General features: G+C 41.0%; 1 protein-coding gene across 2 annotated transcripts in view; it reads right to left on the bottom strand.

Annotated features, from left to right (window-relative positions):
• SNX25 (sorting nexin 25) overlaps positions 1-20,942 on the bottom strand; it is a 78,639-nt gene extending 57,697 nt beyond the window's left edge. For both annotated transcript variants that reach the window (XM_071556324.1, XM_071556325.1), the window contains exons 1-3: positions 20,199-20,942; positions 8,077-8,161; positions 312-528 (exon numbers count right to left, since the gene is read on the bottom strand). In XM_071556324.1, the coding sequence (XP_071412425.1) occupies positions 312-528; positions 8,077-8,161; positions 20,199-20,681 (785 nt within the window). In that variant the 5' untranslated portion in view covers positions 20,682-20,942. The remainder of the gene's footprint in view (positions 1-311; positions 529-8,076; positions 8,162-20,198) is intronic.
• Positions 20,943-27,324: the final 6,382 nt, after the last annotated feature.

Below are 27,324 nucleotides of genomic sequence, written 5' to 3'. Positions count from 1 at the left end.
CTCCCTTGCAGGTTCACACTACTTTGCAGGAACTACTCACACAGCCCATCTCCCACTATCAGCAAAAGATTCAAGGATGAAATGGAAACAGCAGTGAATCCAAATTCTGAGAAAAAGGAGACAACTGTTTCCTTGCACAGGTCTTACAGATGCCCTGAAGCCTGTCTGATCTCTGAAACTGGTAATAAGCTTGAACTCTTTTCTTTATCTGTTCTCTATGAAAGCGTTACACTCTTCATTACTTTGATATAGCACATGAAAGCAAAGAGAGAAGTAGAAAATTCCAATGAAATGCAGAGTTTTGTTTTTACCTGGCATTGGCTGCTTTAAGGTCACAGAAGTGCGAGTGTAAAGCTTTCACTACATCACTGCAGACAACTTTAACTACATCAATGTGACTCAGCCTCTGTCGCAGCTGCTTGGCAATCTCCCAAAAGTCTTCAGATAGCAGCTGGTACAGCTGCCCTTCATCTCTGCTGAGTTGCCCATACCAGGATAGGATGTAATCTCTATAGCTGTAGTCAAACACTGAAAGGAGAAACAAAACAATTAATATCAAAAACTGCAAAAGGAGATGGCACAACAAGATAGGAAAAATATAATACTCCACCCTTCTCCTCAAAATCAGATGGGTAATAGGTTTCATGTCTGCTTTTGGGTTTTAAATTTTTGTCAGACAGAGTAAGGTTGGTGAAGTTACAGCAATCTGCACTCAACAGGTTACTGGAGGTCACTTCGCAAAGCAAAGCCTGTAAGTGGATTTGCTCAGACAGTCAGGTTACCAGCTACACACAAACCTGACTAATACCTGTTTCTCAACAGTGGCTTTGTATGTGGTATATGAACTATCATATAACCTGACTGTGGCTAAGCTGTTGCAGACCAAAACCAGCCTTATTTACATAGGAATTCAACAGTCTCCATTCCAAAGTCTCAGTTAAAAGGGGAGGTGGTAAGATTTTTGGATTTCAAAAGACATATACAACCACAGAAAGTACATTATAGGATCAGAAAAACTAAAAGAGAACAAGTAGATTAGCGAGACCACATGAACTTCAAAAATGATGAAGCATTCCAAACCATATCTACAGGCAATAACCAAGATTAATGTAATTTCAAGTCCCACGGCAACACCATCTTCTACCATTATGACTTTTCTTTTTGACACTGTTTGTGTCACCAGTTTTACTGATGCTTCACTCTAGCAGATGTCCCTGAAGGTCTAAGAGGAAGCAGGAGGTATTCAGGGAGCACTCATGAACAGTGTTTAGCAGCTACAACAAGACAGAGAAAAAGCTGGAGTAGAAAGAGTCAATTTGCGTCTGCCAGAGGGGTGACAAAAAGTGGGGGGGACAAAGTTGTACACTGGGTAAGCTGAGCAACTTCTTTAGCAGACATGCTGATTTCAGATTTTTTATATGAAAAGGACACCTCAATTGTCAATGTTAGCCTGTGGTGCAAAGTAATCATATGACTCCACTGTTTCTTACTTTCCATTTTGATAGAAGTTGTTTGCTTGGCAGTTTACTAAACTATGAAAATCTCCCTGGCACTGTGAGAGTGAACTAACAGCACGTTAATAGGACAACTTAAACTGTATATTTTTGCTTACGTTTTCAGGCAAAACTACCAAACCCAATCCAGTATTACCTTGTTAAATGTATTTCAACAGAAATGGCTAAAGTTGATAAAAGTTTCTAGTCAAATGCTTCATAAATCAGCTTCCTCAGGTTTATAAAGAAAGAAACCAAGTCACTTCAATGAGTACACTGAAATATATAGTTAAAAGCCTTTTGCTAAGTCATTTCAAGGCTTTTTAAGTAGTAATTCAGAAAAAAACCCACAATCCAATCAGCAAATAAGTGTTTGAAGTATTTATTCTCTTTTCTGATCTAGGCGAGAAAAAAATATGCAGAGCCATATTGCAGGATAGGAACTTTCGATGTTGAAACATATCCAATTTCATTACTTTTTCAGAACAGTAGAAATCATCTTTCATTGAAAACTCTCACATATAAATACTACAAAGTGGTAAACAGTTATAAACTGTAGTGGTCTTCTGATAAGCAAAGTGAGGAATAATCCGTCAATACACCAAAGAGCAACTGGGAAGAGCATTTTAAAAACTGAAGTTTTATGATTTATCTCAAGTCTCCCGTTACTATACACATTTTATGTTCTATTTTTCCACAGCAGTCCCTATGTCCCTCTGCAGTCACCTTTTTCTTACAGCTTCGTTACTCTCTCCGGTTGCAAGATCCGAAACCCCGTGGAAAGCTGACCATAGCCCAAATTCTTCTTTTTCACCTACTCTCTAAGAGAGCAATAGTTTCTCACACACATTTAAAACACACTGCATTGTGGTATTTGTTATCATCATCACTGGCAAATAAAGACTTTTCCAGATTTTCTTACAGTCACTGTCTCCACCTTTCACAAAGCAGATTTCTCCAGGACCTTTTGCCTAAGAAGACAAGCCCTGTATGGTGTGGTGACTCCTACAGATGTCTGCTTAACAGAACTCTACAAAGCAAGAGTACAAGATACAAGAGCAAAACATGTATCCTAATCCCTTAGACTGTATTATCTTTCAGCACACAGTATCTATTCCCAACAACCGTTAATTTATAACTCTGTTTTTAAGCAGTTCTCCCCCAAATGAGCTCAGATTCCAGCACAGCACATAATACACGTTTTTTGATTAATTTAGCCACTTATGACTTCTATCACATTCGATGTTACATCTCTGTGCTCTAGGAAAGTACAACATTCATTCAAACAAATTAGAATTGTTACATCAGAGTACAACTCTTACAACTTTACTATACCCACAATTGCAATACCTGAAGCAAGACTTATTATGGTGGGAAGACTCCTGCTCAAACAAAGTATGGTTCTCCAACCAGGTGTATCAACACGAAAGAACCACAAAATATAGCAGCAATATCAAACTAAAGACAAAATGTCATCAGTCATCACCAAAAATAAACCATCCAAGCACAGAACACTTCACTTGTGTTTCTCTCTACCAGTTACACACTTTACACACCTTAAAAGGATTACACCACTTTAACCCATATTTTCCTAACCTTTTATCACTCTCTTCGTTTACATGTTTTCTATAGTTACCTTGTCACTTCTGAGCCTTGTTTCCCTTTCTGCATCACAACAGTGCTGTTCTCAATAAAATTCAGGGTTCTTTAAAGATCAGAACATATGTCCAAATAAAATAAGCAGTGAGACAGCTTTTAGGACTCTGCTTAAATTCAAAAATAACATTTAAAAAGGACACCACTCACAGACACTAACAGTAGTCTGCTTAAGACTGGGTAAGACACTGCCTCATCCACATGTGTCATCCTGGCCATGGTGCTTTAGTTTCATGCCTATTGATGCAGCTGGTGCCTTTTTCAGCACTTTAAAGAAATACAGAAAACAAACACACAGGAATTTTATAGAGAGCAGCTTGCTTCCTTCATAGTAGAAATCTGCTCATGCAGAAACGTTGAAAACAACTGGTCAGAAGACAAGGAAGAAACAAAAAGAGAAACAGAACACGTTCAGGACAATACCTTACTATGACTAACTTATCCACTACAAACATGAAACAAATTTCTTCTGATCATTATCAAATGCACTGACCACAATCAGTATGGGACAAAACTGTAGAAACTTCTGCTGGGTCTTCTAAAGTAGTTAGAAAGATCCAAGTTCCAACCCCCAAGTTGTTTTAATTTAAAAGACAAAAGAAATATATAAAGCTCATTATTCACTTACTGTGTTTCAGTTTTCATTATGTTTTAGCTATACAATGCAAATTAGAAGGATGAGATTTATACTTAACATTACCTTTATTTACTGAAGTTTCTCATGCCCACTAAATATTCACTTAGACCGTGGTGTAAAAGGCTGACAAAACAATATATAAATGGCAAGACTTCAGGGACTGGGAGCCTGGCCTAGTCACTAGCAATTGTAATTTAAAGATTCCAGTTCTCTTGTAAAGTTTGTGGTTGGAAAACCACCAGCATTTCTTAGTTTACTTGTATTTTACACTATTCCAATCCCATGAATAGGGTGTAGATGTTATCATTTTGCACAGATGGATAGTCCCTGGGCAAAACCGATCACACCCTGACAGGCCATTCCACATTCTTTGGTTTATTTTTATCATAATTTTCTTGACATTTGTGTCTTTAATATTTTTTTATGACTATACAGGGAAAAAAAGAAAATTTCCAAGTATGTTAAAAACAGATTAAAAAATACGTCAGAAATATCTAGGAAATGTATAATATAATAAAATCAGACAAGTTTATGTTCAAATAGTTTTCCACATGTATCCTCTGCCAAGATTTCTTAACTTTCAGTGTTTGAATCCCAGTAGCAGAGAGAACAAATTCAAATTGTCTTGTGGATATCTTGGACCAAAAAAAAAAATCATTTTTTGAAAGCTGTAAGGAAAAAAAAGATTTTCATAGAAAAAGTGGCAGAAGCTACTGCAAATTTTTATCTGAGTGTCAACAAGTGGATCTTAAGTTGGGAAATGAGATAGTCTAGGCAAAATCCTCTGTTCTGCCTTACATCCCTAACAGAGTTCTTCTAAGGGGTCAACACAGATAGGCAAGACCTGATCCTTTGGAACAATCTAATTAAATTCCCAAAATATTTCCAACAAAATCACCTCAAGACAGGGTTGAAAGAACATTACCCACTATGAAAGGAGAGATGGTTCTCTGGCATGAAATATTTTAACAGCTAAGAAACAGGGGAATTTTCACAGCAGAACAATTTCACCAGTGGACTGCTGCTGGGACTTGTGATATGACCTTGTACTATTTTACTTACTCATAAATGATCCGGTAAAGGAGTCAAGTGACATGAAGATCAATTTTCTTGGCACTACTAAAACAGTAGAGAGAAAGGCTGACTATGAAGAATAACAAAAAGACCACAAGATGTGGAGCAATAAAAATGGAATACAAAGTTCAGTTCCTGGGAGACAAGCTACACACACAGCAGATAAATCTACTGACAGCTACAGCCTCAGCCCAAACCAGTATGCTGTGCAACAGCAGCACGAGTCTAACTGAGCACAGTCTCTCTTAGGAGACACTCAACCATGCTATCGTAAGACATGGGCTGAAAACTAGAAAGGACTAGACAAGCAACATTAAATGGCTAAAATTATTTGTCGAAGCGGGTTACCTATTCTTTCGTTATGATAAATGAAGGGCAAAAATGAATCAAATCAATCTATCAAGAGAAAGCATGAAAAGTTCTGCAAAATCATATTTCAGTGTTAGTCACTCAAGTATTACTAGCTGAAAAGGGACTCAGGGCTGACAACTAAAAGGCCTTCCCTTTCTGCCATATTCAACAAGGAAAATCTCTTCATAACATTACACTTCTTCTGATTTTGAGCATGTAGACTTCTTAAAACACACTACACAGTAGCAGGGCTAACTCATAGCTTTCCTCCATCTTGCATCTACAGCTTAGGCAAATATGCTACAGTTAAGAATGAAGTAGCACTCTAAAGCACCAATCTTTTATACTGTTCTGTTTTGAATTGGATGTAGGGAAGAAATTTAGGGCAGAGCTGTGAACCAACATCACAGATGTCCCTTCTTGGTGGTGTTTAGCAACTCACATTGTAGGAGGATGATTCCCAACAATTCTGTTACACAGGCTGTGGCAAGATAAACTACGCAAGACAGGCAACCATTATCAGCCAATGAACACCACAGAAAAACCATGTAAGCACCCCAATGGTTTTTAGTTTATTGAAATAAGACCAATGGTTGAAACAGAAACATGCATGACTCCTTCAGTTACAGCTAAGGATGACATATCTATCCTTCCAACTACACTAACAGACTATCATGAGAACATCAGTAAAACGCAACACAGCAAGCGAGAGTGTGAAGTGACACAGAACTTCAGGAGAGCTACACTAAACCCAGAGAGAGAAGTTCACACAGACTGGCTGTAACACCAGCAAAAGCATAGCACCTCTGAGTAACAGTCAACAGGCAGTTCTTGAGGAGTGCAAGATAGTTAGCAACTAACATAAACCCCTCAGGCAAACTTAATTACCCAGTGATGAAAAACAGGTGAAGGAGTCAGAATCAGCCAAAGGGCTGTCACTGTTCATATCCAGCAACAGCATCAGATGATGCTGGCTCTTCTGAAAATGCTAACCATGCATCTCTAAGGTAACACAAAGAGAAATAAAATCTAATTTAAAATATAAAACAAGCAAAACCCCATTCATAATCTGACAACATGTACTCTAAACCTCAAGTGGTGACAGCAGTCTGAACTGATCCCCGAGATTAAAACCTCATGACCATTGAAGGTCTCCTAGCTAAATGAATGAGGCATTTTAAAGCATTTTGTTCAACAGCATGTTATATCTAGACAGCAAAAGCTGTCAAAAATTCCTAGGATTTATAAATATTTTAATCCTGATCAGTGAAAGACTGGAAACAGAAAAACAGATGGTATTTTTTATACTGCTACTAATATGATTTTATTGAACCATGAACTTGTTAAAAAAAACAACCAATAAACATTCACATCAAGACAACTACAAATTTCAGAACTGTCACAGGGAAAGGAGCCCTGTCTATTTTCAGACCAACTGATAATTTTACTCCAATGAAAAATTAAAGTATTGCTTTTGGGATTCATTATCTCAAACTTCAGTTGACTCAGTCACCTTCCAAACCCAAAACTCTTGCTTAAGTCTTTGTATGTTAGAGCGAGAATTACAGAACTGTATTTATCAAACTGCATATCAGAGAAGATGGCTTCATCACTCAGGCCTAGATGAAATACAACAGAACCTGAAAAGTTTGCTCTCCAAAATTCAGACTGGGAACTGAGGGTAAAAGCTACTCTGGAAAAAAAAAGTAGCAGAAAGGCAAGTGAGCTGTCACAACAAAATGTACTCAACTCTGAAAAATGAATCACATCTGAGTAACTTTCCTTCAGCCGTACTGAGTAGGGATGGCCTCATGCACTGAACTGAATGATCTGTGGGATAAACCCCTGAGATGAAGACAGCTCCCATAGTTTTACAGACACGAGTTACTCCTACATGCAAGTAACAGAAGGGAAGTGTAACTGTCTTTCTCTTGATATTCCACAACGCCTGTTGTCTGTCTCTAAATAACCCCACTCTGCCTCCAAGTCTGTGATTACATCAAGGCTTCATCTCGAATTCCAAGGCAGGTTATCCAAGATGTAAGGTATACATGTGAAAGAATACAGCAAATAACTTGTCTGTGCTTATTTCTACATGTAATGGTTAGACTTTACACTATCCTTTTCACATAATCAGGAATCCTCTAATATAACTGATTCCAGATGAAAATGCTTCCTAAAAACAAATCATGATTATGTTAAAATAGTTCACAAAAATATGACATGGGTAAGTAGTGTTCTAATTTTATATTTTAGCTACCTATCCTGCTAACAGCTATTCATAAAAGTAACTCTGAAAACATAACACATCCCAAGTTTTCATAAGACAACCAACCTGTTTAAAGCAATGATAATTTTCAAACACACTCTCCATTTAGGTAAGAAAAAGAAATCTTAAAGGAAAAAGTATTCTAAATCAGATAAAATATTTAGAAAAGGCTGATAGACTGTATCAGCCAGAAATTCAAATGTTCATTTTAAAGTAATTTTTTTATGGCAAAAACTGCACTAAACAGGAAGAAGATATGCAAGAACCTACAGGATTTATCAGTTCAGGAAAACCCAGTCAAGAATATTTTAAATGTTACCCTTGCTTTGTGCATGAATATTAAGGATTGTATTTTAACACATTTCTGTAAAAAAAAACAACCACTAAAATTACAAGATATCAGTTGAATTACAAAAACCTCATACAACTTACTACAGTAGAGCTCTTGGGAAGACTACGACTTTGTGGTTTTATTTTATATCACAGAGAAAACCAGGGTCACATTCTAAAATCCTGAAATATTGTGCAGTTATGATTTGCTAAGATGACAAGACAATTTCAGACTGCAATGCACCTTTAACCAAGTCAAGACTCACCTTCTTTTAGTGCTTTATCCATGTTGTGAGAAATAACCACTCTCCTTGATTGGATTGAATCATGAGAACTTCCAGTCCAATTACTCTGAAATTCAAACACAACATTCATCATAAGAGAAAGGAATAAACCAAAAATTTCAGAAGGAATAAAACTGGAATTCAAGACAATAATTCTCTATCATTTGGTCTTTATGCAAACATTGTCAGTCCATGCAGTTAACACGGAGGAGTGTCAACAATCTATGAGGCTATTATATATCGTTCATTAAGCACATATTAACACTAATTGCTGTGTATCATACACTGTACAACTTGCCAAGTTATCTTAAGGTTTTTTTGTGTAGAAGGGAGTTGTATTCAGTTGCAATTCTATGCACTGATAATAGGACACACACTTAACATAACAACTGGAACTTTTCTATATGTAGTATTTTCACAACAAATATAACATCTTTCTAACCCACTGTGATGATAAGACTTAATTTAGCTTCATAAACCACTTTTAAAACAGAAGAGAAACCTTTAGAGCTCATACAGTAATTTTGGTTCACATTCTTTTGGGCTTCTTCCTTCAAAGATAGTTCTGGCTGCTGCATTTTAAGCTGCTGTCCTACACAAACATTTGTCTGTTTTGGAGTATTCACTCTTAAGAGTGTTCAAACAGGTAGGCGGATGAAGAAACGTTTTCCAGCATGTAGACAAAAAGCAGAGATTCATGATGTATTCACATAGAAAGGAGCGTCATTCAGAACAGAAAACGAAAATGTCCCCACTCTCACTCAGCATACTTTGCCCCCCTTGATGAGACCTCAGATTCTCTTTGGTAAGGAGAAAGCACCTCAGAAACATCCTCATCTCTCCAACGTTCACCAAACAGAGAATAAGAAAGCAGTACATACTTTGAGTAGAACATTGTTTAATGTTCTTTATTTCAGCCAATTTGCAGGCCAGGACTCAGTGTATTTAGGTTTAACATGGGTTTTTTTCTGCTGCAGATCCATGCATGTAGAGTCTAACACAGTTCATCTAATTGGACCCAGATATAGGAGTCTAAGCACTAGTTTTAATAGCAAAATAAAGCTTTTCAGGCTCACTCACATCAGACACATAGCGTTGTGACAGGTACTTTTCCAGGCCTTGAGTGCCCTCCTTCTGCCCACAGTTGATTTGCTCCAGATTTTGGGTGAGTGTAACAATACTACCTAGACTTCTTCCAGTCTCTGTTCTGAGACTATGACTGTGGTCTTTCAGTTAATTTCTTTCCTCCTTTACAACACTATCAGCACATTTGCCTCCATTTGCAGTCCTCCTTTACTATCAAAATTATAGTTTAATAAGGGGTAAGAACAGAGTATTTAATGAACTGCTTTTCAAGCCCCTTTTTACCTGAACTCAACTCTGGTAAAAGCTGAAGCCATATCCTCCTAAATAGCTGCAGAAAGTATTTTTAATCCTTGTAAGAACACCTAACACTACTTGTAAGGCTTCAATACATCACCTCTGGCTGCCAATGCTGTCACACTTCCTCAACACAAAGTTGTGTTAATGCCAGTCACATAATTACTTCAGGATTTTTCAGCTTTATTTGCAGTAGGAAACGGCATGATTCATAACCACCACTCCAATTTAAAACAAAGAGACAGAGACACTTAACACCCAAAATGCATTAGAGCAGGGGGAGGGTGTTTCAGAAAGTCCAATTAAGCAAACTCACTCAGGTCCCTTTGTGAAGAAAGAGCTCCTAAACATGAAGTCACAATCCCAACTGAAGTTCTGTGCTCAACACACTCCAACTATCTTAGCACTCACACTAGCTTGGGTATCCTACAAAGCTAATGCTTCTGCTAAACTGAGATATACCTGCATAGAGGTTGGTAACCTCGATCAGCTAACTTAGGCATGAACAGCTCTCACTTGTACCTATGTTGCAGGGAGTGTTTTTTACAGCTGAAAGCATCAGTAAGCACTCCAATGCACCACTTGCCAAATTACTCCTTTCAAAACTAGTTAAAATACAAGCTTAAGGAAAAAAAAAAAAAGCCCTTCAGAGCAGATCTATGGTTGCAAGTAGTTTACTCCACATCACCACATTATGATCCAATCTACACAATTCCACAAAGCAGGCAGGAACTGATCATTTTATGCTTTAAATTGTACATTCATTTTAAGAACAAGGCAGACTATTGCCTCAGAAAAATGCTGCCTCTTAAATACCAAGATACAAACTCACATCTCAGCTTGCAAGAACACATTCATTGAGAGCGTCCTGTATGGCTCGTGTGTTTGACTCCTAAAAGGCACGCACTATTCAGTTAAAAAAAAGAGTTGTTCAAGATGTAATCAAAAAGAATGTAAAAGGTCAAAAGTGAATACCACCACTTGGAATGGTGATTTTGCTGCTGCACAGATGAAATTACTGAAGGGCAAAGGAAGATCCATAGAATACCAGACTTTCTGAGAACTTTTCTGTACTCACACAGGTATTACACGCAACCATGAACTGCTGGAGAGAAAAGCAAAGAGCAATAAAAAGACCCCTAGTTTAAAACAAGGTTTCAGCTTCATTAAAAACCAATTTTCAAGAACAAATGAGAATCTAACATTTGAATAAACAGGAATGTTCCAATACATTGGAGCAATCATACAATTGTTTAGGCTGGAAAAGACCAATGAAATCATTAAGCACAACCATTAACCTATGATATCAGTTGGGTTAGTTCAGGCTTAAGAAAAAACAGTTTAGGGAGACCTTAACTGCTGTCTCCAACTGCTGAACAAGAGGGCATGGAGAGAAGAAGGAGTCAGACTTTTCTGGCAGATGCACAGGACATTAGGAAACATTGCAACACAGGAAATTTCCATCACCAGGCAAGAGTATTTCAATCATGAGGCTTGTCAAGTATCAGAATGCACAGGCTGAGGCCATGGAGTCTCCATCTCTCCATCCTTCTCAACAAGACAAGACCCTGAGCAACACTACCCAGTTGGACTCTCAGAGCAGGAGAGTGGAGTAGACACCCGCCAGACATTCCTTCCAACCTGAACTATTCATGAACCTTGATGACCCTTCAGAGAGCTGTGAATTTAATTTCATGACTGAAAAAGCATCAGATCTTTAGCTGTCTGGTCTAAAACAGCTTATCACACTCATTTTTCCTTCCCATTTTATGAATCTGTAGTGCTAGTTTAGATTTGCTTTCAAAAAGCTCTGTTTCTATGATAGTAATAATGATGAATGAATTAAATAAGCAGGCACTCTCGAGTTAAATGATACACGGCAACAAACACCTTAAAACAACAGTAACAACTTGGTAACACAGAAAAACAGCATCTGTGACAACAGAGGGATTTTTGAAAATTCATAGTCCGACTCAGCTCTAACAGGTGAGAGAATGAAAAATCCAGCAGATTTCACTGCAAGACTTTCTTCCCGCTCCTGCCTCAAGTCAGATGGAGGGCATATGCAGAGAACAGGTTCAGCTAGAAAGCCTAGATTTGAATGTTTTCACATTTTTTGTATCACTCATCTAAAAGAAAACAGTGCTGGATTTCATTAAATAGTTGGCATAACCCGGACTGAGCCAAAGATGTCTGTAAATGGATTTAACTCAGTCAGAGCTCCAGCTTAGATGCTCTTTTACACCGATTAAAACATGGCACGTTCCTCAAAGTCCTGCCTTGCACTATCACAGCCTCCAAAAAAAAATTTTTTTTTAAGATTGGGCTCTACTCTGTACCCTTCATTGTTGAAGAAGCAGAAACCAGACTGAAACTTAAACAAGAATTAACAAAAGGACTTGAAGGGGTAGGGGTGGAGCACACTTGGAAAGTACATTCTAAGAATGAGGTTGCTAACAAACACAGAGGCCTGTTTCCTGGAACAGTTCAAGTTTTCCCCAATTTTTACTTTTTTTTTACAGGCTGAAAAAAAAGGATGTGTGCATTTCCTGTAGACTTCTGAATAAACACTCCCTGTTCGATACTTTTGAGAATAATTTAACATGCAGAAAACAACAGTCTGAATGGGCCAAGAAGAAAAACCAAAAACACCAAGGCTGGCATTAAGCTGAAATTTTGTCTTAGGTTCAGTTCCCTGCAGAGGTAAAAATTAAGTTAATATCAGAATGTTAATGTTTAAATAATTTAAGTAATTTAAAATTAGTTGTGAAAAAAATTGTTAAATAATAAAGAATTAAGAAAGTATTTCCATAAATGGCAAAGCACAGAGAAGATGGGAGTACCCTCCACCATCAAGAAATCCATCTGCAACAGTTGGTCATCAAATGCAACATTTAAAACACAGCAGCAGAAAGCCAGGCACCTGCTACAGACATGCCACATGCAGCCTTGCTCTGCCATGGAATTAAGGCCAGAATCAAAGAAAAATTTACAATTACTTCTATTACATTAACTCAATTACAACGAAACTAGAACAGAGCTCAGGACAGATCCCACAATATAAATGGGCATTATGCACGAGATGTTCAACTTAAACACTGATTTAAAAGGCAAAGACTGTATCTAATTCAGCATACATGAACCATCCAGTTACTCATAGTTACTTGCTCCACCCACTTGCTCTACTAACTTCTTTCTTACCTTTGTGAAACATACATTAACATCAGACTGGACCTTGATGATAGAGAGTCACAGCTTCAAACAATACTTCACTGAGCTCTCCAAAAATTAATCTTTAACTGATGTCGATAGACACGTTCCTATAGCAGTAAATATTACTTCAACTAATGATGCAAAAATAAATTTTCTACTCACAAGACTTAATATTTTTAATCAATATTTACAGTTCCATTTAACATTACAAGGTAAGTATGTATGTGTCACATTAAGCAATCATCTACATATATTAAGGGATACCATAACTACCAATTTAAAATTCAACATACCTAAAGCATGTTAATCCTATTATCTTAAGCCTCATTATCTCAGTAATGATTTTATGATATCATTGCAAGTTATTTCCACTAACACAGTAGCTTCTGAACATGTAAATTGCGGTTTTCAGATGGAAATGTTCTATCTTAACTGCACCATGCTCAAAACTGGTAAAATGGTAGCAGTGCAAAGCTTTATAATCAGGGCAGAACCTTCTTCGTTTCAGATTTCATGTAATACCAGACAGATAAGAATAGGAAAATGAAACATTTCTCAGGCAATACTTTCATTTTCATCAGTACAACTAAGAAATAATTGTCAAGTTAGCATTCAAATTTCTGCTCAGCAAGAAATACAGCCTTATTCTGTGCTGGGATCTTTAATATTGCCATTAAAATAAAGTCTAAGATGAATTCTCAGGGTACACACATAGCCCCAGTCGACTGAACATTTCCACACACTAGTGCTCTGTAAGAGACAACAAAAACCTATGGTCTATACTTCAGGGCCAAAAAAGCCATATGGTATGAAGACTGAAAGCTGGCAAGCCAGAAAAACCTGCACAGACTCATGCCTGAACTGCAGAGTGTCAGCTGGCAGAGAGAAACTCCTGTGCTGTCTACTGTTATACCCTCCCTCCAGATAACTTTTCACCATGCAAAGGTAGGGTGTTCTGTCTTTCCCACAGAGCATCACAAAACTCGTCAGATGAACTGACATCATTAATTTTATTAACATTAACTTGTTCTCTTTCACTGTGCATATTTAATAGGGGAAAACACGGTACTGGTCACAAAAACCTGCCATGGACACACTACAAACTTGTTCCCCTTATGACTACATAACTTATTTTTTTAATCATTTAACAAAGTAACAGGATACAGTGATACAGTTTTCTACATAACTGGCTCTTTCCTTGGGACAATTTTGCTGCTCATCTTTGCCCAGTCTTAGTTCCTTGCTCTCTGCAATTTTATTTTTAGAATGTTTCTGATACACATGCACAGAATTTTCAATGCCAAAACATATCTTGAATGCAGGATGCTTTCCCTCTTGGTCTTATTAGAGGGGTTTTGTATCCCCCTTTAAGACTTCCCTGCAAGAGACTTGGACAGCAAGATCTCAATGAGCCCACCATCTGTCCTTACTGACCTCAGACCGGCTTGGCAAACAGGAAAAATTAACTAGCTCCCTAGTTATGCTTTCACTCCTAACACACTGTTCAGGTAAGAAGCAGTCTTTACAAAGCTAAAAACAGCCCAATTCACAGCAAAATACGAAACATCAATCTAACATGAAGTTGAGAAAATTAAATGTCAAGCACAATACAACGCAGAGCTGAAGGCGACACAGCATACAATGAAAGGAACCAAAGAACTCCATGACAAGACAAGAAATTTCTAAATATACATGATGAGTAAAAGGCTGTGTGGAAAACTAAGTCTGTTCACAGTTAAGGAGTTAGAGACAAACAAGTGAGAGAGTGAGTCTGAAAAACTCTTAATTTCTTGAGGTCAGTCTCCTGTGAAAATAAAGTTATGACTTCAATGTTACACCTGCAGGTAATCAACATATCCAGTCCTGCCAAAGCTTCAATTCTGAAAAAGTTTGTAAATCCCAAATTACAACAGATATTCCACAGATCCCTAAAAATAAACTGTAGCAGAAATATTGAAACTACAGACCCTGATGAACTGTAACAAAACATTTGCAACTTATGCAACATTTTCTTAACATTTTAAAATATTCATGAAATTGGTAGAAAATGCTACAATACCTTTTCATGATTCTAATTCCAGGACTGTCACAGTAGTAAACTAACCTGGATCATCAAAGGCTGATTGCTGATCTGGCTTTTAAAGAGAGAGAACTAAGAACAAAAGTATGAGTCTCAGTTCTATTAAAAACACACCAAAATTAAACATGCTTTCTCCTTTCAACCCAGAAACAACTGATCAATTAAAAGAATTGAAGTAGATAAGAATATTTGCTTCCAAGTACAAGAGGATCTGAAACCAGCAAGACAGAAGAACAGTGAGCAGAGACCGCTATTGCTTCTGCCAGGTATCACAAAAATCCTGCAACATCAGAGCTCTGAATCAGCCCTATTGGGCTAGAGAATGAAACAGACCATAGGACATGCTTGGCTTTGGGCTGAGAAAACCCATAAATACTTTTGAAGACTTACTAAGGCATAAAGATCAAAACCAAAAGGCATCAGGAAGTTTCTCTTCTCCCTCATGGCTCCTCCAAACTGCTTATCACCTCAAGGACTGTTTTGCATGTCACTTGAAATGGATGTCCACAGTTGGCAAACCTTCCACTTCCCACAGCTGCTGAGACTCCCTCGACCTTACCTTTGCAAGCTTCATCTCATGGTAAAAGTCTAACAGTGAAGGAAAATAAAACTGTGTCCTTGTTTTCTGTTCCCCTTGTGTTCCTCACAAATAGCAGAGCAATCATGATGGATACCCTGGCACGCACTCAACCCAGGTTAAAAGTTGCCATCCCGTTAGGATCACTCAGATCATCCCTGGTAATATCACTACCCATTCTCCTATGGCTTAAATAAAAAAACAGTACTGTGTTCTTAGGATCCATATAGTTCATTGGCTACCTGATTCAATAAGAAAAGATTTACCCACTCCCTCTCATTAATGTCAAATTCACAAAAAAATCCATGTTCAAGGATGTAACAAATATTAAAGAACTTAAAACAGGATCACCCGTATCTCCCTCAGGGACAGAATGCAAGAGTAAACTACTTCTGAAAATTGAGAACTATTAAACACCAGTGAAAAGAAGTGACAGGAGCTGAGTTTTAAAGGAAAACTCCAAAACACTGACAACTGCTAATTGTAGGAAACTAAAACCAGAACATTAGAATGTGTACCATTTTCAGTGGAGAAAAGCAGTACTGTAGACAGACTAGGTGGATCACTCTCTATACATAATATAATTTATTTAGTCTGAATTTAAAATGCAGCATTTAAATCTAATAAACTAATCCTTGTATTTAAAATTATTTAAATCAAGTTGATAACCTTTTTCTCTATTACACAGAGCTTTTGCTTTGAAACAGTCAAAACATTATGCTGAAAACTCTGTCCTGCCAGTTTTTCTGGCAGAGAAACAACTCACACTGGAAATGTGGGAAAAAGTCTTTTGCTTCCCCTTCCCAATAACTTGGTTAACACGGTTCTTCACAAGTCAAAGCCATCTCCTCTACAACAACAGGAGTTAAAAGTGGTGTTGGGAGCAAGCTTGCATTAAAAAAGGTGACACATGTTCTAACCAGGGCCATCTTTGCTATGAGCAAGTTCCCTGATACTTAAGAAGCAAAAATGCCCTGTGAGACAGATGATTTTACTAAAGTACAATTGGGTCATCATGCCTTTTTACTGTCTAGCATTTTGCTGCTCTTCTCCACCACAAATAACAGCTCCTGAGAAGTGCTGAAAAATACCTGACAATGATGTACAACTTCAAGGAGTCATTCAATTCCTGCTATTTCAATATCCATATAAACTATTTACCAATATTATTAATGCTTGCAAGTACTTACAGTAGTAAGTAAAACACTATTATGACTTGCATGTACACCTCTCTTACCAATGAAACATGGAAGCCAGGAGACTGCCCAGACATAGTTTCTGAACACAGATGTCACACTCAGGAAAACTACACTGAAAGCACACCTTATCATAGGGATATAAATCACACAGCTTGCTCTGCAGTTCTCAGTAGATTTCTGTGTTCTTGCTGAGATACCTGACTTTAGCAGGAGGTCTTCACCTTTCAAGTCCCAAAGGGGTCACACAAGCAATATTCAGGACAAAGCACAGCTTCATGTTCAAAAAGATGGCTTCTCTGGCAGCAAGTTCAAGCAAAATGAAGAAAAGGCATGCACCTTGCTCTTCCAAAACCCAAACCTTCAACATGGCACTTCCTCTCACAAGTTACTCACTTGCATGAACAGGTCCAAGAAACTCCACAGCACTGAACTCGCACATGGTAATTGGGAATGTACAAAAAAAAATCTCCCTTTTGTCAGCACAGCATAAGGGAATGGATCCAAGCCCCTCTGAAATTGAGCAAGAGTACTCCCACTCACTTTCCAAGAGCTGAGTTTGACTTCCACTAGAGTAAATACTTATTACTGAATTTTTAGTGTTTCCTCATCTGTTAACCCCAGTAAGAAACTCACTCAAAGAATGAAAAGTGAATCTATCTGCCTAGAGTTCATATATACAGAGCAAGATGCCAGTCATAATAAAGGCCTTTTCCTAATTATTAGGCCAACAGAGAGTTCTTCCCCATCCTTCAGGAAAAGACACAACAAGGCTGAAGAAATTATAGCTTTACAGTCATCCTACTACTGGCTCCCAGAAAGGACATCGGAAGCATAAGGCTCTATGAAAAACATGAGAGTAACAACTACATACAGTGTAACTACAAGTGGATGTACAATAAAAAGATGAACCTACACATTTTTCAAAGATAAATGTATGCAGGAAACTTCACAAGAAATATTTTAGTGAGTGGCCTACATTTCTATTGCTGCTTATCTACACAATTTTATTTTTTTCACCTACATATTGCTGAAGCCCCAATTAGGAAATTGGTTACAAACATACAAAATTGTGTTCAGAAAAAGTCTGTCAAGGAGCTTTGCAGTCCTGAAGCCTCTTTGTAACAGAAAGAAATCGACAAAACTGTAAACTGAAGGCATGAGAAACCTAATTAAGATGCCTGGAAGTACATCTTCTAAATGGAAATATCTCATTCTTTTTGGCTGTCCCTTTGATAAAGCCAGGTTAAATGTGAGAACAGTGCAAGGAGGGAGGAAAGAAAACTTTTAACTGAATCAGAGACAGGGTAAAAAACAATGCTGGGAAAAGGATTGTAGCAGGTACTGCTGCTTTACAGTGAATTTTAAATAGCAGATTTCAACTCCCTTCTGAAACAACGAACACATGCCACAGAGCTACAATAAATCCAAATGAGATAAATTAGATCACACAAAGCAACAGCAGGTCTGTACTATTTACATACAGAAATCTAATGGATGAACACCAAAACATTTTCAAGAGAAATGCACAGTAACATACCACAAAAAGAAAGTGCAGATGGTATAGTAACTGAAGTGACTGCATTTGTCTCTGGACAGTTCCAGTTTCACTGCTGTTCAATGGCCTGATGTATTAAATGTTTTTAAAAAGGGGAGAGAAAGAAAAAAAAATCTTTTTTTTTCTTCAAATCTTGGCTTCCCAAATTAAATTGCTTTTTACTATTTGGCTGTTCACAAATCTGAGTTTCTCCTCATTGTGGCAGCAGAGATATTTCAATTGTTAAGTCTATATGTAGATTATTTTGGTACTATGTAAAAGTAAATTAACATATATCCAGATGTTCAGGTAAGTATACCAGTACATAAATGTCACTGGAGCTATGGCATTACACTGAAACATTTAATCTTGTAAATCTGAAAGCAACAGGAATTGTTTTGATGATCAACTGATCCATTTGGTGTTGGGCACTGGAATGGTTAAATACAAAAGCATATAGTCCTTTACTACAAGGTGCTTAAGCACTTAACACACATTTGTTTTGTAGCACTCCTATGACAAAAACCAGCTGACCAATCCGTAGCTGTACCCACATAATACACTACATACAGAACAGGTATCTTCTGCTTATAACTTGTTCACTTTGTGCATTACATTTTACTCCCCACTTCCCACCTTTAACGCTCATACACATTACTTATTCTTCATGCCCTTCAAAAAGCTGAGCATGATGCTAAGTCTTCACAGGAAAGAGGACTTTTTAAGAAGTCTACCAAGAAAATGAGTACCACACACAGAGCCACAAACAGATTCTGAATGAACCTTTGCAAGTTTCATTATTCACTGAAGTCATCAGCCCCTGGCCAAATGATCCCTAGTGACAATATCCTGCCAGTTTCCATTAAATGCAGGTCTCGAAAAGTGTACTGCTCCCAAACACAGACTCCTTCTCTCAGTAGGTCAAAGAATGAAAGAACAGACTACTAACATAGGTTGTTAGCCGTTATGATTGAAAAGACAGAAAAACAGACAACTGTATCAACAAGCAATTTCTAACAGGTCCTCTGCTCTGCCAGCACCCTCTGCTTTCTGCAAATTCAGCTGCACCAACTGCAGCCCCAGAAACACGTAAGTGACCGCATTATTTATTTGCTGCTAACAAAAAGAGTACACGTACTAAATGTAACGAACTGGGTTACCAGAACAGATAGGCTGTACATCCAGGTACAATGATGCTCCTTTTCCTTTGTAGAATGCTCAGGTATCCTGTGTGACATTACTGAATGGAAACAGCACTTACACAGCTCTGTCTACTGCTGCTGCACTTCACATGCTAACACACCTACAACTCACCAGTGAGGGGCCAAGGGCACCGGACTGGAGTCACCAGCTGTGATACTAAACACATCCCTGTGATCCATGGCAAAGCAGGAGTTGCAGGCAGACCCTCACTTCCAGCAATAATTTTTCAGGCCTGCCTAGGATCAGCTCCCAAGCATTGGATGTCTTGATGGGGGACAGGGGCGTGGATGGGAGGAAAGTTTACAAATACTTTGTGTTAACAGGCCCGTTCAGCAGAAACCGAAAAATATTATGCAGTGAGCTACAAAGACCTCGTGAATTAGTACATTTTAGAACAGGTACAGAAAACAAAATAATTTCTTTCAAACACAAAGATCTGCAATGGCTTGAGTACACACTGGCACCAAGATAATAACTATCTGAAGCTGCTCAACTTCAGAGCACGCATTTAAGCAATGCTATGCTGCCTCTTTGAGCAAGTCTCTCTTTTACCAATGACATTTCGACGGCAGCAGCAAAGAATTTGAGACAGAGCCTACAGCGAACTGCCGTGCCAGCGTTCCCGCAATCCAGAGGTCTCTCTCAGAGCAAAGTCTTGATTTTTCCCGTGCTACCCTCCAGTATAACTTTTGCCATTTAAAACCCCGCCGAGCGGCGGAGCGAGGGCAGCTCCCGAGCCGCGGGGGGACAGCCGGACACGCCGGTTCGATGGCGCGGCGCTCCCGGAGGAGCGAGGGTGGCTCCCGGGCCGCGAGAGGACACCCGGACCCGCCGGAGCGAGGGCCGCGCCCGCTCCGTCCCCGCGGGCTGTCAGGGCGGGCACCGCCCACTGCGCTGCGCTCCCCGCACGGTACTCACCCCCGCGCCCCACCGGGCCCGAGCGGCGGCGGCGGTGAAGTCCGGCGGCGGCAGGCGGCGGCGGCCGCGGCACATCAGGACGATCAGGGTCCCCAGCGCTGCGGCGGCGGCGGTGCAGCCCGCGCAGAGGGCGAGGCGGAGCAGCAGCAGCGCCAAGCACGGCGGCCCGCCGCCCCCCGCCTCGGCCCGCTCCTGCCCCAGGTGGACGAGAGACACGGCCAGCAGTCCCAGCCCCGCCGCCAGCACGAAGCGGGACGAGCCGGGATCCTCGTCCTCCTCGTCTTCCGCCGCCTCCTCCTCGCCGCCGCCGGCCACAGCGTTGGCCGCCGGGGCGCTGCGGCGGCGCGCCTCGCCGCCGGGGCCGTGCGAGCCCAGCGGGCCGGGGATGGCGGCCCCCCCCCGCCTCTGGCTGCCCGGCCGTGCTGCTAGCGCTGTCGGCACCGGGGAACATGCTGCTCCTGGCGCCGCTGGGAGCAAGCGCATCTCCCGCCGCGGCAGCCCCCTGCAAAGGTCGCCGCTCCCGGGGCTCCCCCTCTCCTCCTCCTCCGCCGCCGCCGCCTCCTGCGCCGCCCGCTGCCGCCACTGGCACCGCTGCGGCCGCCGGGGGAGCCGGAGCTCATGCCCGGCGGCAGGCGGGTGCGCGGCGGCCGGGCCGCTTTCTGGCGGCAGCGCTGCCCAGCGCTGGGCAACAGGAGCCGAGCGCCGTGGCAGCAGCCGGGGAGGCCCTGCCGCGCCGCTCGCAGTCCGGCGGGGCAGGGGCGGAGGCGGGGGCGGTGCCTGCTCGGCGGGCGGGCCGGGCACATGTGCGCCTGTCGCACCGCCCCGTGGCGGCGCCCGGCCGACCTCCGCCCTGCTCCTCCCGCGGGGTGTGCTGCGGGGCTCCGCCGTGCCGGGCTCCGCCGTGCCGGGGCTGCGGCGTCCCCACGCGCAGGCCAGGAAACGGGGACGCTCGCACGAACCGAGGAGGGTGAGCTGCTCCCCGCGGGGATCCCGGCCGGCTGCGGTGTGGAGCTGGGCCTGCGAGAAGCTGCTTCTCCGCCGCGGGGTCTGCAGCACACGGGGGCGGCTCGGCCCGGAGGGGCCCGGGAGGATCAGACGGCAGCACCGAGGTCCTGGCCAGAGCTCAGGACAAAGCCGTGACCTGGGGGCACCTCTGAGGTCCGGACCCTCTCCTGAGTGAGCACAGCACGCACCACTCTGCCTCTGCTCCTCTCATCACCCAAAGGCGACCATGTATAACTGGATTTCAGAAATGAAAAGTTGATAGAACGGCGATCAAAATGGTATAATAGTGATTCTTCAAAACCCAGTCCCACTACCCCAAGGGAAGCCTGCCGGCACCCCTGTCACACCCACCCTCCGCTGGTGTGGAGCTTTACAGCTGCTTGTGGCAGATGCTGAGAACAAATTCCAGGAATGGCACAAGGCATATTTCAGCCGTGCTTGGGACATGTGTGCACCTTGCCATAGGTATGGCTCCTCTGAATTCGTAGGTTCATAGCATCTACCAACCACAGCCAAAGTGGAAGGCCTTGATCTCTTCAGAGTAGAAGTAAAGGGTAATGCTTTCCTTACGGAAGCCAGACTCTGCAAAAGAGGATTTACAAGCATTTCCTCATGGGCTTGGTTTTAAGAGCAGGTACCTGTAAATTCTGTAGAAGTGGTCACAGTTCAAAATGTTCTGATAAGTAGTCTTCAGATTGCCACTGCTCTGTCATTTGTGAAGTACAAAATAGCCCTGAATCTTAACCTTTTAAACACAGGTATTGCTGCAGAGGTTGCAGTAGTTTTATTGCTGTTGTGTAAAAACGTTGCTTCTGACAAATGAACGGTACTATTCTGATGAAGAAATGAAACAAATACCAAGGCTCTGATCCTGGGAACATTTCCATATAACTTCAAGAAAGCACCTAGCATTGTTTATAACACCAGACTCCAAAATTCCCTGTGCTTCTGCGATGCTAAGCAAGCAAGGGCACTGAGCATGAATAGTGCAGGTTCCAAAGGCTCAGTTACAGCCCCAGCACAGCACTTGTAACAGAGAAGTTGGGTATCAGCTCATGGTACCAAATTGCAATGAAAATATGCACAGAACACATATGGAGCTAGTCAGAATTCTGAGTTACAACTAATGTTTTATTCCATCACACTCTTTTCTAAGCTAGTTCTAACCTATCTCACCTAACTAAACCGTGTGTGGTGGTCTGATCTGGCTCAAAGCAAAATTGTCTCTATATATACCTGCTTATGTGTAATAGAGTTTTGCATAGCAATGTATTTCCTCTTAAAATCCCAAAGTAGTTATGAAACCATTTTAGCTCTCCTCTTGAACAAAAAGATAGACTACTCCTTAATCTGACCCAAGGTCCTTAACTTAAATATAATTTTATTACAGTTTGTTCTATTTAGTGGGTGTTAAATTGCACAAAATCCTTTTAAATACTAGCTCAGACCTTTCACAGTGTTCAAAATCGATTATTTAAGTAATATCTCTAATATGTTTGAAGGTGAAAATCATCATAGCCTAAGAGTGAAAATACTATTACAATGGCAGTCCCTTCCCAGGAGAATTACCTTGTGGCAAAACATCCTGATGCTTCACTGAAGGGTTTTGGGACCAGGGTTCTTGCAATACATCTGATTGTTAAGACAGAGAGATTCTTGCAGTGTCTGAAAGCTTTTGGATAAGGCCCAACATGCCAGAAGATTTCCTATAAAGTTACTTTATTCTCATCAGTTAAAAACAGAAAGCAAAGATCCATCTCCCAGCACACACTTTATCCATCAAAGATTTCAGAATATACAGAGCTTTGGACTGAGTTCAAGATCTATTCTGGGATCTTAATAAAGATTCACACAAGGAACCAGACAGAGTCTTTCCACTGCAAATGCATTCAGGAAACTGCCCGGGCCTCTGTCAAAGCTACTTAAGGGAATTGAATTTTAACATTAACCTGAAGCAGAGCATGTAATGTTGTTAGTCCTGTGTAAACAGAGATTATTTTCTTATTACAGTATTAATTCTCAGAAGTGGATAGGAAAATAAAAAACCAAACCTAACTGCAATACCAGTTTAGTCCTGCAGTGCTTATGCACAAAACAAGTTCTTGTCTGAATGAGTAATCCCACCAATGTCAGCTAGGAGTTACACATCATACACTGAATTAGATATGTTGAAATCAACTCAAGTGTATATCCATAGAACTAAAAGAAGATTTGGTTATTCTATGACTTTTCAACCTGAGGTACGATTCCTAATATTTTAGATGTCATCCTAGTTCCACTGAAGTCAGTGGCAATTTTCAAGTTTACTTCAGTGTTATTTGAACTTCCCCTTTTGTACTTTAAAAATTACTGTTCTGTACAAGACCAAAGGACTCCAGAGGTCAATTTTATAAACTGGGGCTTATTATATTCTCTTTCTGTAACTATTTACTAAGTCATGGAACTAGTTTATCAGAAAAGAGATTCAAACTCTGCCTTAGACAAGCATTAGACCAAACATCTTTCCTTCAAAGATAAGACAATTATAATCTTTTTTTAAACAGAAATTATGCCTGCTTGGGGGGAAGAGTCAGCATCTTTCCTTCTTTCCTTTGAGCCTGGAGTATAGGTTATCTTTATAAGATACTGTAGACAAAGCTCCACTAATTTGAACACAGTTTTGTAGCTGCCTTTAGTGACGATCTTTCAACTAGCACCTTCACAGCACTTTAAACTTCAATGAATTTGCACCTTTAAAATGTTTAGGCAAGCTTGTAATTAAAACTTTCCTATAGGCTTTTTGTCATTTACTTTCTGTTTTGTGAGCCTTTCTGGCTCAGATCCTATTGCTATAAATGTTAACAAGTTACCACTTCTCAAAATAGAAATTTACCTTATACGCAAAAAAGGTTTGTAAAGTGTGTACTTAGTTTATATTTTTAGCATACTTATGACTTTGAACGAATTACATGCTTTTTTTATAACTGCCATGGTGCTGCATTGCAGTTACAGTCATATTAATAATTTATAGACATTTCTAAGATTCTGGGTACAAAGCCCAGAAGGGCTCATGGACTTCTAAACCTGGTGGTGAACCAGGTAAACCAGAATAGCAATCATAGAAATCAATCAGAAGCAATCATAGGAATCCCAGCTAACAGAACAAGAGAAATGGAGATGGTATGTTATACTTCTCAGTATCTTAAATGTACGAAATATGTAAGTTACATAAATATTAACCGATTTTATTTTTTCTACACCTTTTTGAGACAGTGTTACTGTATTCTGCGTATTTGCAGGCAGGAACTTGACACACAGGAAAAAAGGACAAAGGTGCCCATTTAGTGTCCAGTGTGAGGTACCCATGACCTCACATGATAAGGTCAGGAGACTCAGCATTTTGTAGCACAATGTTTTCCAAATACAGCTTGCATTGATTATAGATGCAGTAATTATTCAACTTTTCAACAGTGAACTGAGTGAAAATGTAAATGGTTTGACCCATGGCTTCCTCAGTAACCATTGTATCTAAGGAAGTTACAAGTATTCCACGCAGCGGAGGGGGGGGGGGGGGGGGGGGTGTTGTTTTTTTTGCTGTTTTTCCCTTCGTTGGCTGAGGAGCTGGAGGGAGGTGGTTGAAGTCTGATCCCTCCAGTCCCTGGTTGTTCTCCTGTCCTGGGTGAGATTGTTTCATTCTTGTTCCCCTTCTTTGAGGTTTTTAATTGAGTTTGTTTTGATTCATTCGGTTTCTTTGGGTTGGGTTGGTGTCTTCCCTATTTTCTGGCTAATCAATCCCCTTTTCTCCCTTCCCCTCTCCCCTGGGGGGTGAGATCCTAGGTATTGTGTATACAGTGTGGTTTGTAAATGTTAGTAAATATAATTTATTCTTTTTATTCAGTTCAGTTTCTTTAGAGTGCGTTTCTTTTCAGTTTTTTTTCCTTTCCTTTGCTGGGAAGGTTCTGGGTGGGGGAAGGGGGGCCAGTCCAGGGTTGGCAACAGCTAGGCCAAACCTGCGACAGAAACACATGACCAAATATAAAAATTTAGTCTACATAATTTGCAGAACCTCCATTAAACACTGTAGCACAAGAAGAACTTGACTCTCTTTAACATAGACATGTTCAGTTGTATTACTGAAGAGATTTCTCTTTTCTTGTAGTGTTCTGACACTTTTGCTATATATATGTAAAAATGTGTGTATATGCACACATGCATACATACATACATACATATGTGCCTCTGTATGTGTGTGTGTTCATGTCCCAAGTGAAACAGTGCAATACACACAACAATTGACTGTGCTGCACAGCCCTGATTTAACTCAAAATTCAGTATGCTCAGGAAAAAATGTCATAATTTCATTAAATCTTTCTCATGATGAACAATGGGGCCAATTTTGAGTTTTGAATATGTGAATCAGTAATCTGGAAGTCTTTCTTCTCACATAATTCTTTTCTATTTTATTAAAAAGTAACATTACTGTTATTAAAGAAATGCCAAGATCTTCTATTGCAACTAGCCCTTTGAAAGAACTGGAACTATTTCCATCCTTAGGCAGGACACTTCCACTTTCTCAGTAGTAGATTCACTAGTAGGTAATCACCACTTATGTAGTCAGTGCCAGAAGTAATGAAACTGCCTGAAGCTTCTATCCATGTTTCTACAACAAGGATGCTGAGATCAGGTTCACTTGAGAAAAGGTCCAGATCCAACCCCAAATATCTGGATTGGATGTCTCTAGAAGCCCTCCATATCAGTTTCCACCCTCCATTTCCTCAGGATACATCACCCAGTGCTGCAGCCCTGGCACTATAATGTAGGGGCCCATCACCTCAGCCTGTGTCCTGTTACCTTAACATGGGGCACCATCAGTGTAGGGTGGCTCACTGTCACCTCAGTGTGGGGCACCATCCCCTCAGTGTGGGGCACCATCCCCTCCATATGGGCTGCCAGCACATCAACCAGGAGTGCCACCATCCCAACCTGGGGCACCATTATCGCAATCTGGAGCACCATCACCGCAATATGGGGTACTGTTATCCCAGCATGGAAAACCGTCATCTCAGCGTGGGGCCTCATTGCCTTAACCTTGGGCACCCTTATCTCAAACTGTCACCTCAACCTGGAGCCCCATGACCACAGTCTGTGGGCAATTGCCTCAACTAGACCAAGAAGGCCAATGGGATCCTGGCCTGTATTAATAGTGTGGCCAGCAGGACGTGGGAAGTGATCCTTCCCCTGTGCTCAGCACTGGTGAGGCCACACCTTGAGTATTGTGTTCAACTCTGGGCCCCTCAGTTTAAGAAAGATATTGAGGTGCTGGAGCGGGTCCAGAGAAGAGCAAGGCTGGTGAAGGGACTTGAGCACAAGTCCAGTGAGGAAAGGCTGAGGGAGCTGGAGTTGTTAAGTCTGGAGGAGGCTCAAGGGAAACCTTATAACTCTCTACAACTACCTGAAGGGATGTAGCCAGGTGGGGGTCAGTCTCTTCTCTCAGGCAACCAGCAGTAGAACAAGAGGGCACGGGTTTACGGTCTGCCAGGGGAGGTTTAGGTTGGATATCAGAAAGAAATTCTTTACAGAGAGAGTGGTCAGGCATTGGAATGGGCTGCCCAGGGAGGTGGTGGATTCACCATCCCTGTAGGTTTTTAAGATGAGACTGGATGTGGCACTGAGTGCCGTGATCTAGTAATCAAAGTGGGGTTGGATCAAGGGTTGGACTTGATGATCTCAGAGGTCTCTTCTAACCCAGCTGATTCTATGATTCTGTTCTATGATTATCACCTCTGCTTTGGGGCCCCAGTGCCTCACTATGAAGGCAATCACCTCAGCTAGGAGCACTATCACTGTGGGGCCCCATTGTTTCCACCCAGCGTGCCATTGTCTCAGCCCAGAGCCCCACAGCCTCATCCTGGGGCCCAATGGCCTCAGCACGCAGCTCCATCACCTGTACTGGGAGCAACACTGTGTCAGCCTGAGGCACTGTTCCCTCAGCCTGGGGACCCATTACTTCAGTCTGAAGCCACATCACCACAGCCTGGGGACCATCACCTCAACCTGGGGCACAATCACCTCAACTTGGGGTCCCCTGGCCTCAGCAAGAGTCCCAGCTCTGCCCATTCCCTTAGAGCTGAGAAGGGTGGGA

Source organism: Pithys albifrons, chromosome 5 (assembly GCF_047495875.1).
Source record: "Pithys albifrons albifrons isolate INPA30051 chromosome 5, PitAlb_v1, whole genome shotgun sequence".
Taxonomy (NCBI): Eukaryota; Metazoa; Chordata; class Aves; order Passeriformes; family Thamnophilidae; genus Pithys; species Pithys albifrons.
Note: the sequence above shows the minus strand (reverse complement) of the source record. Positions and strands in the feature narration are given on the sequence as shown.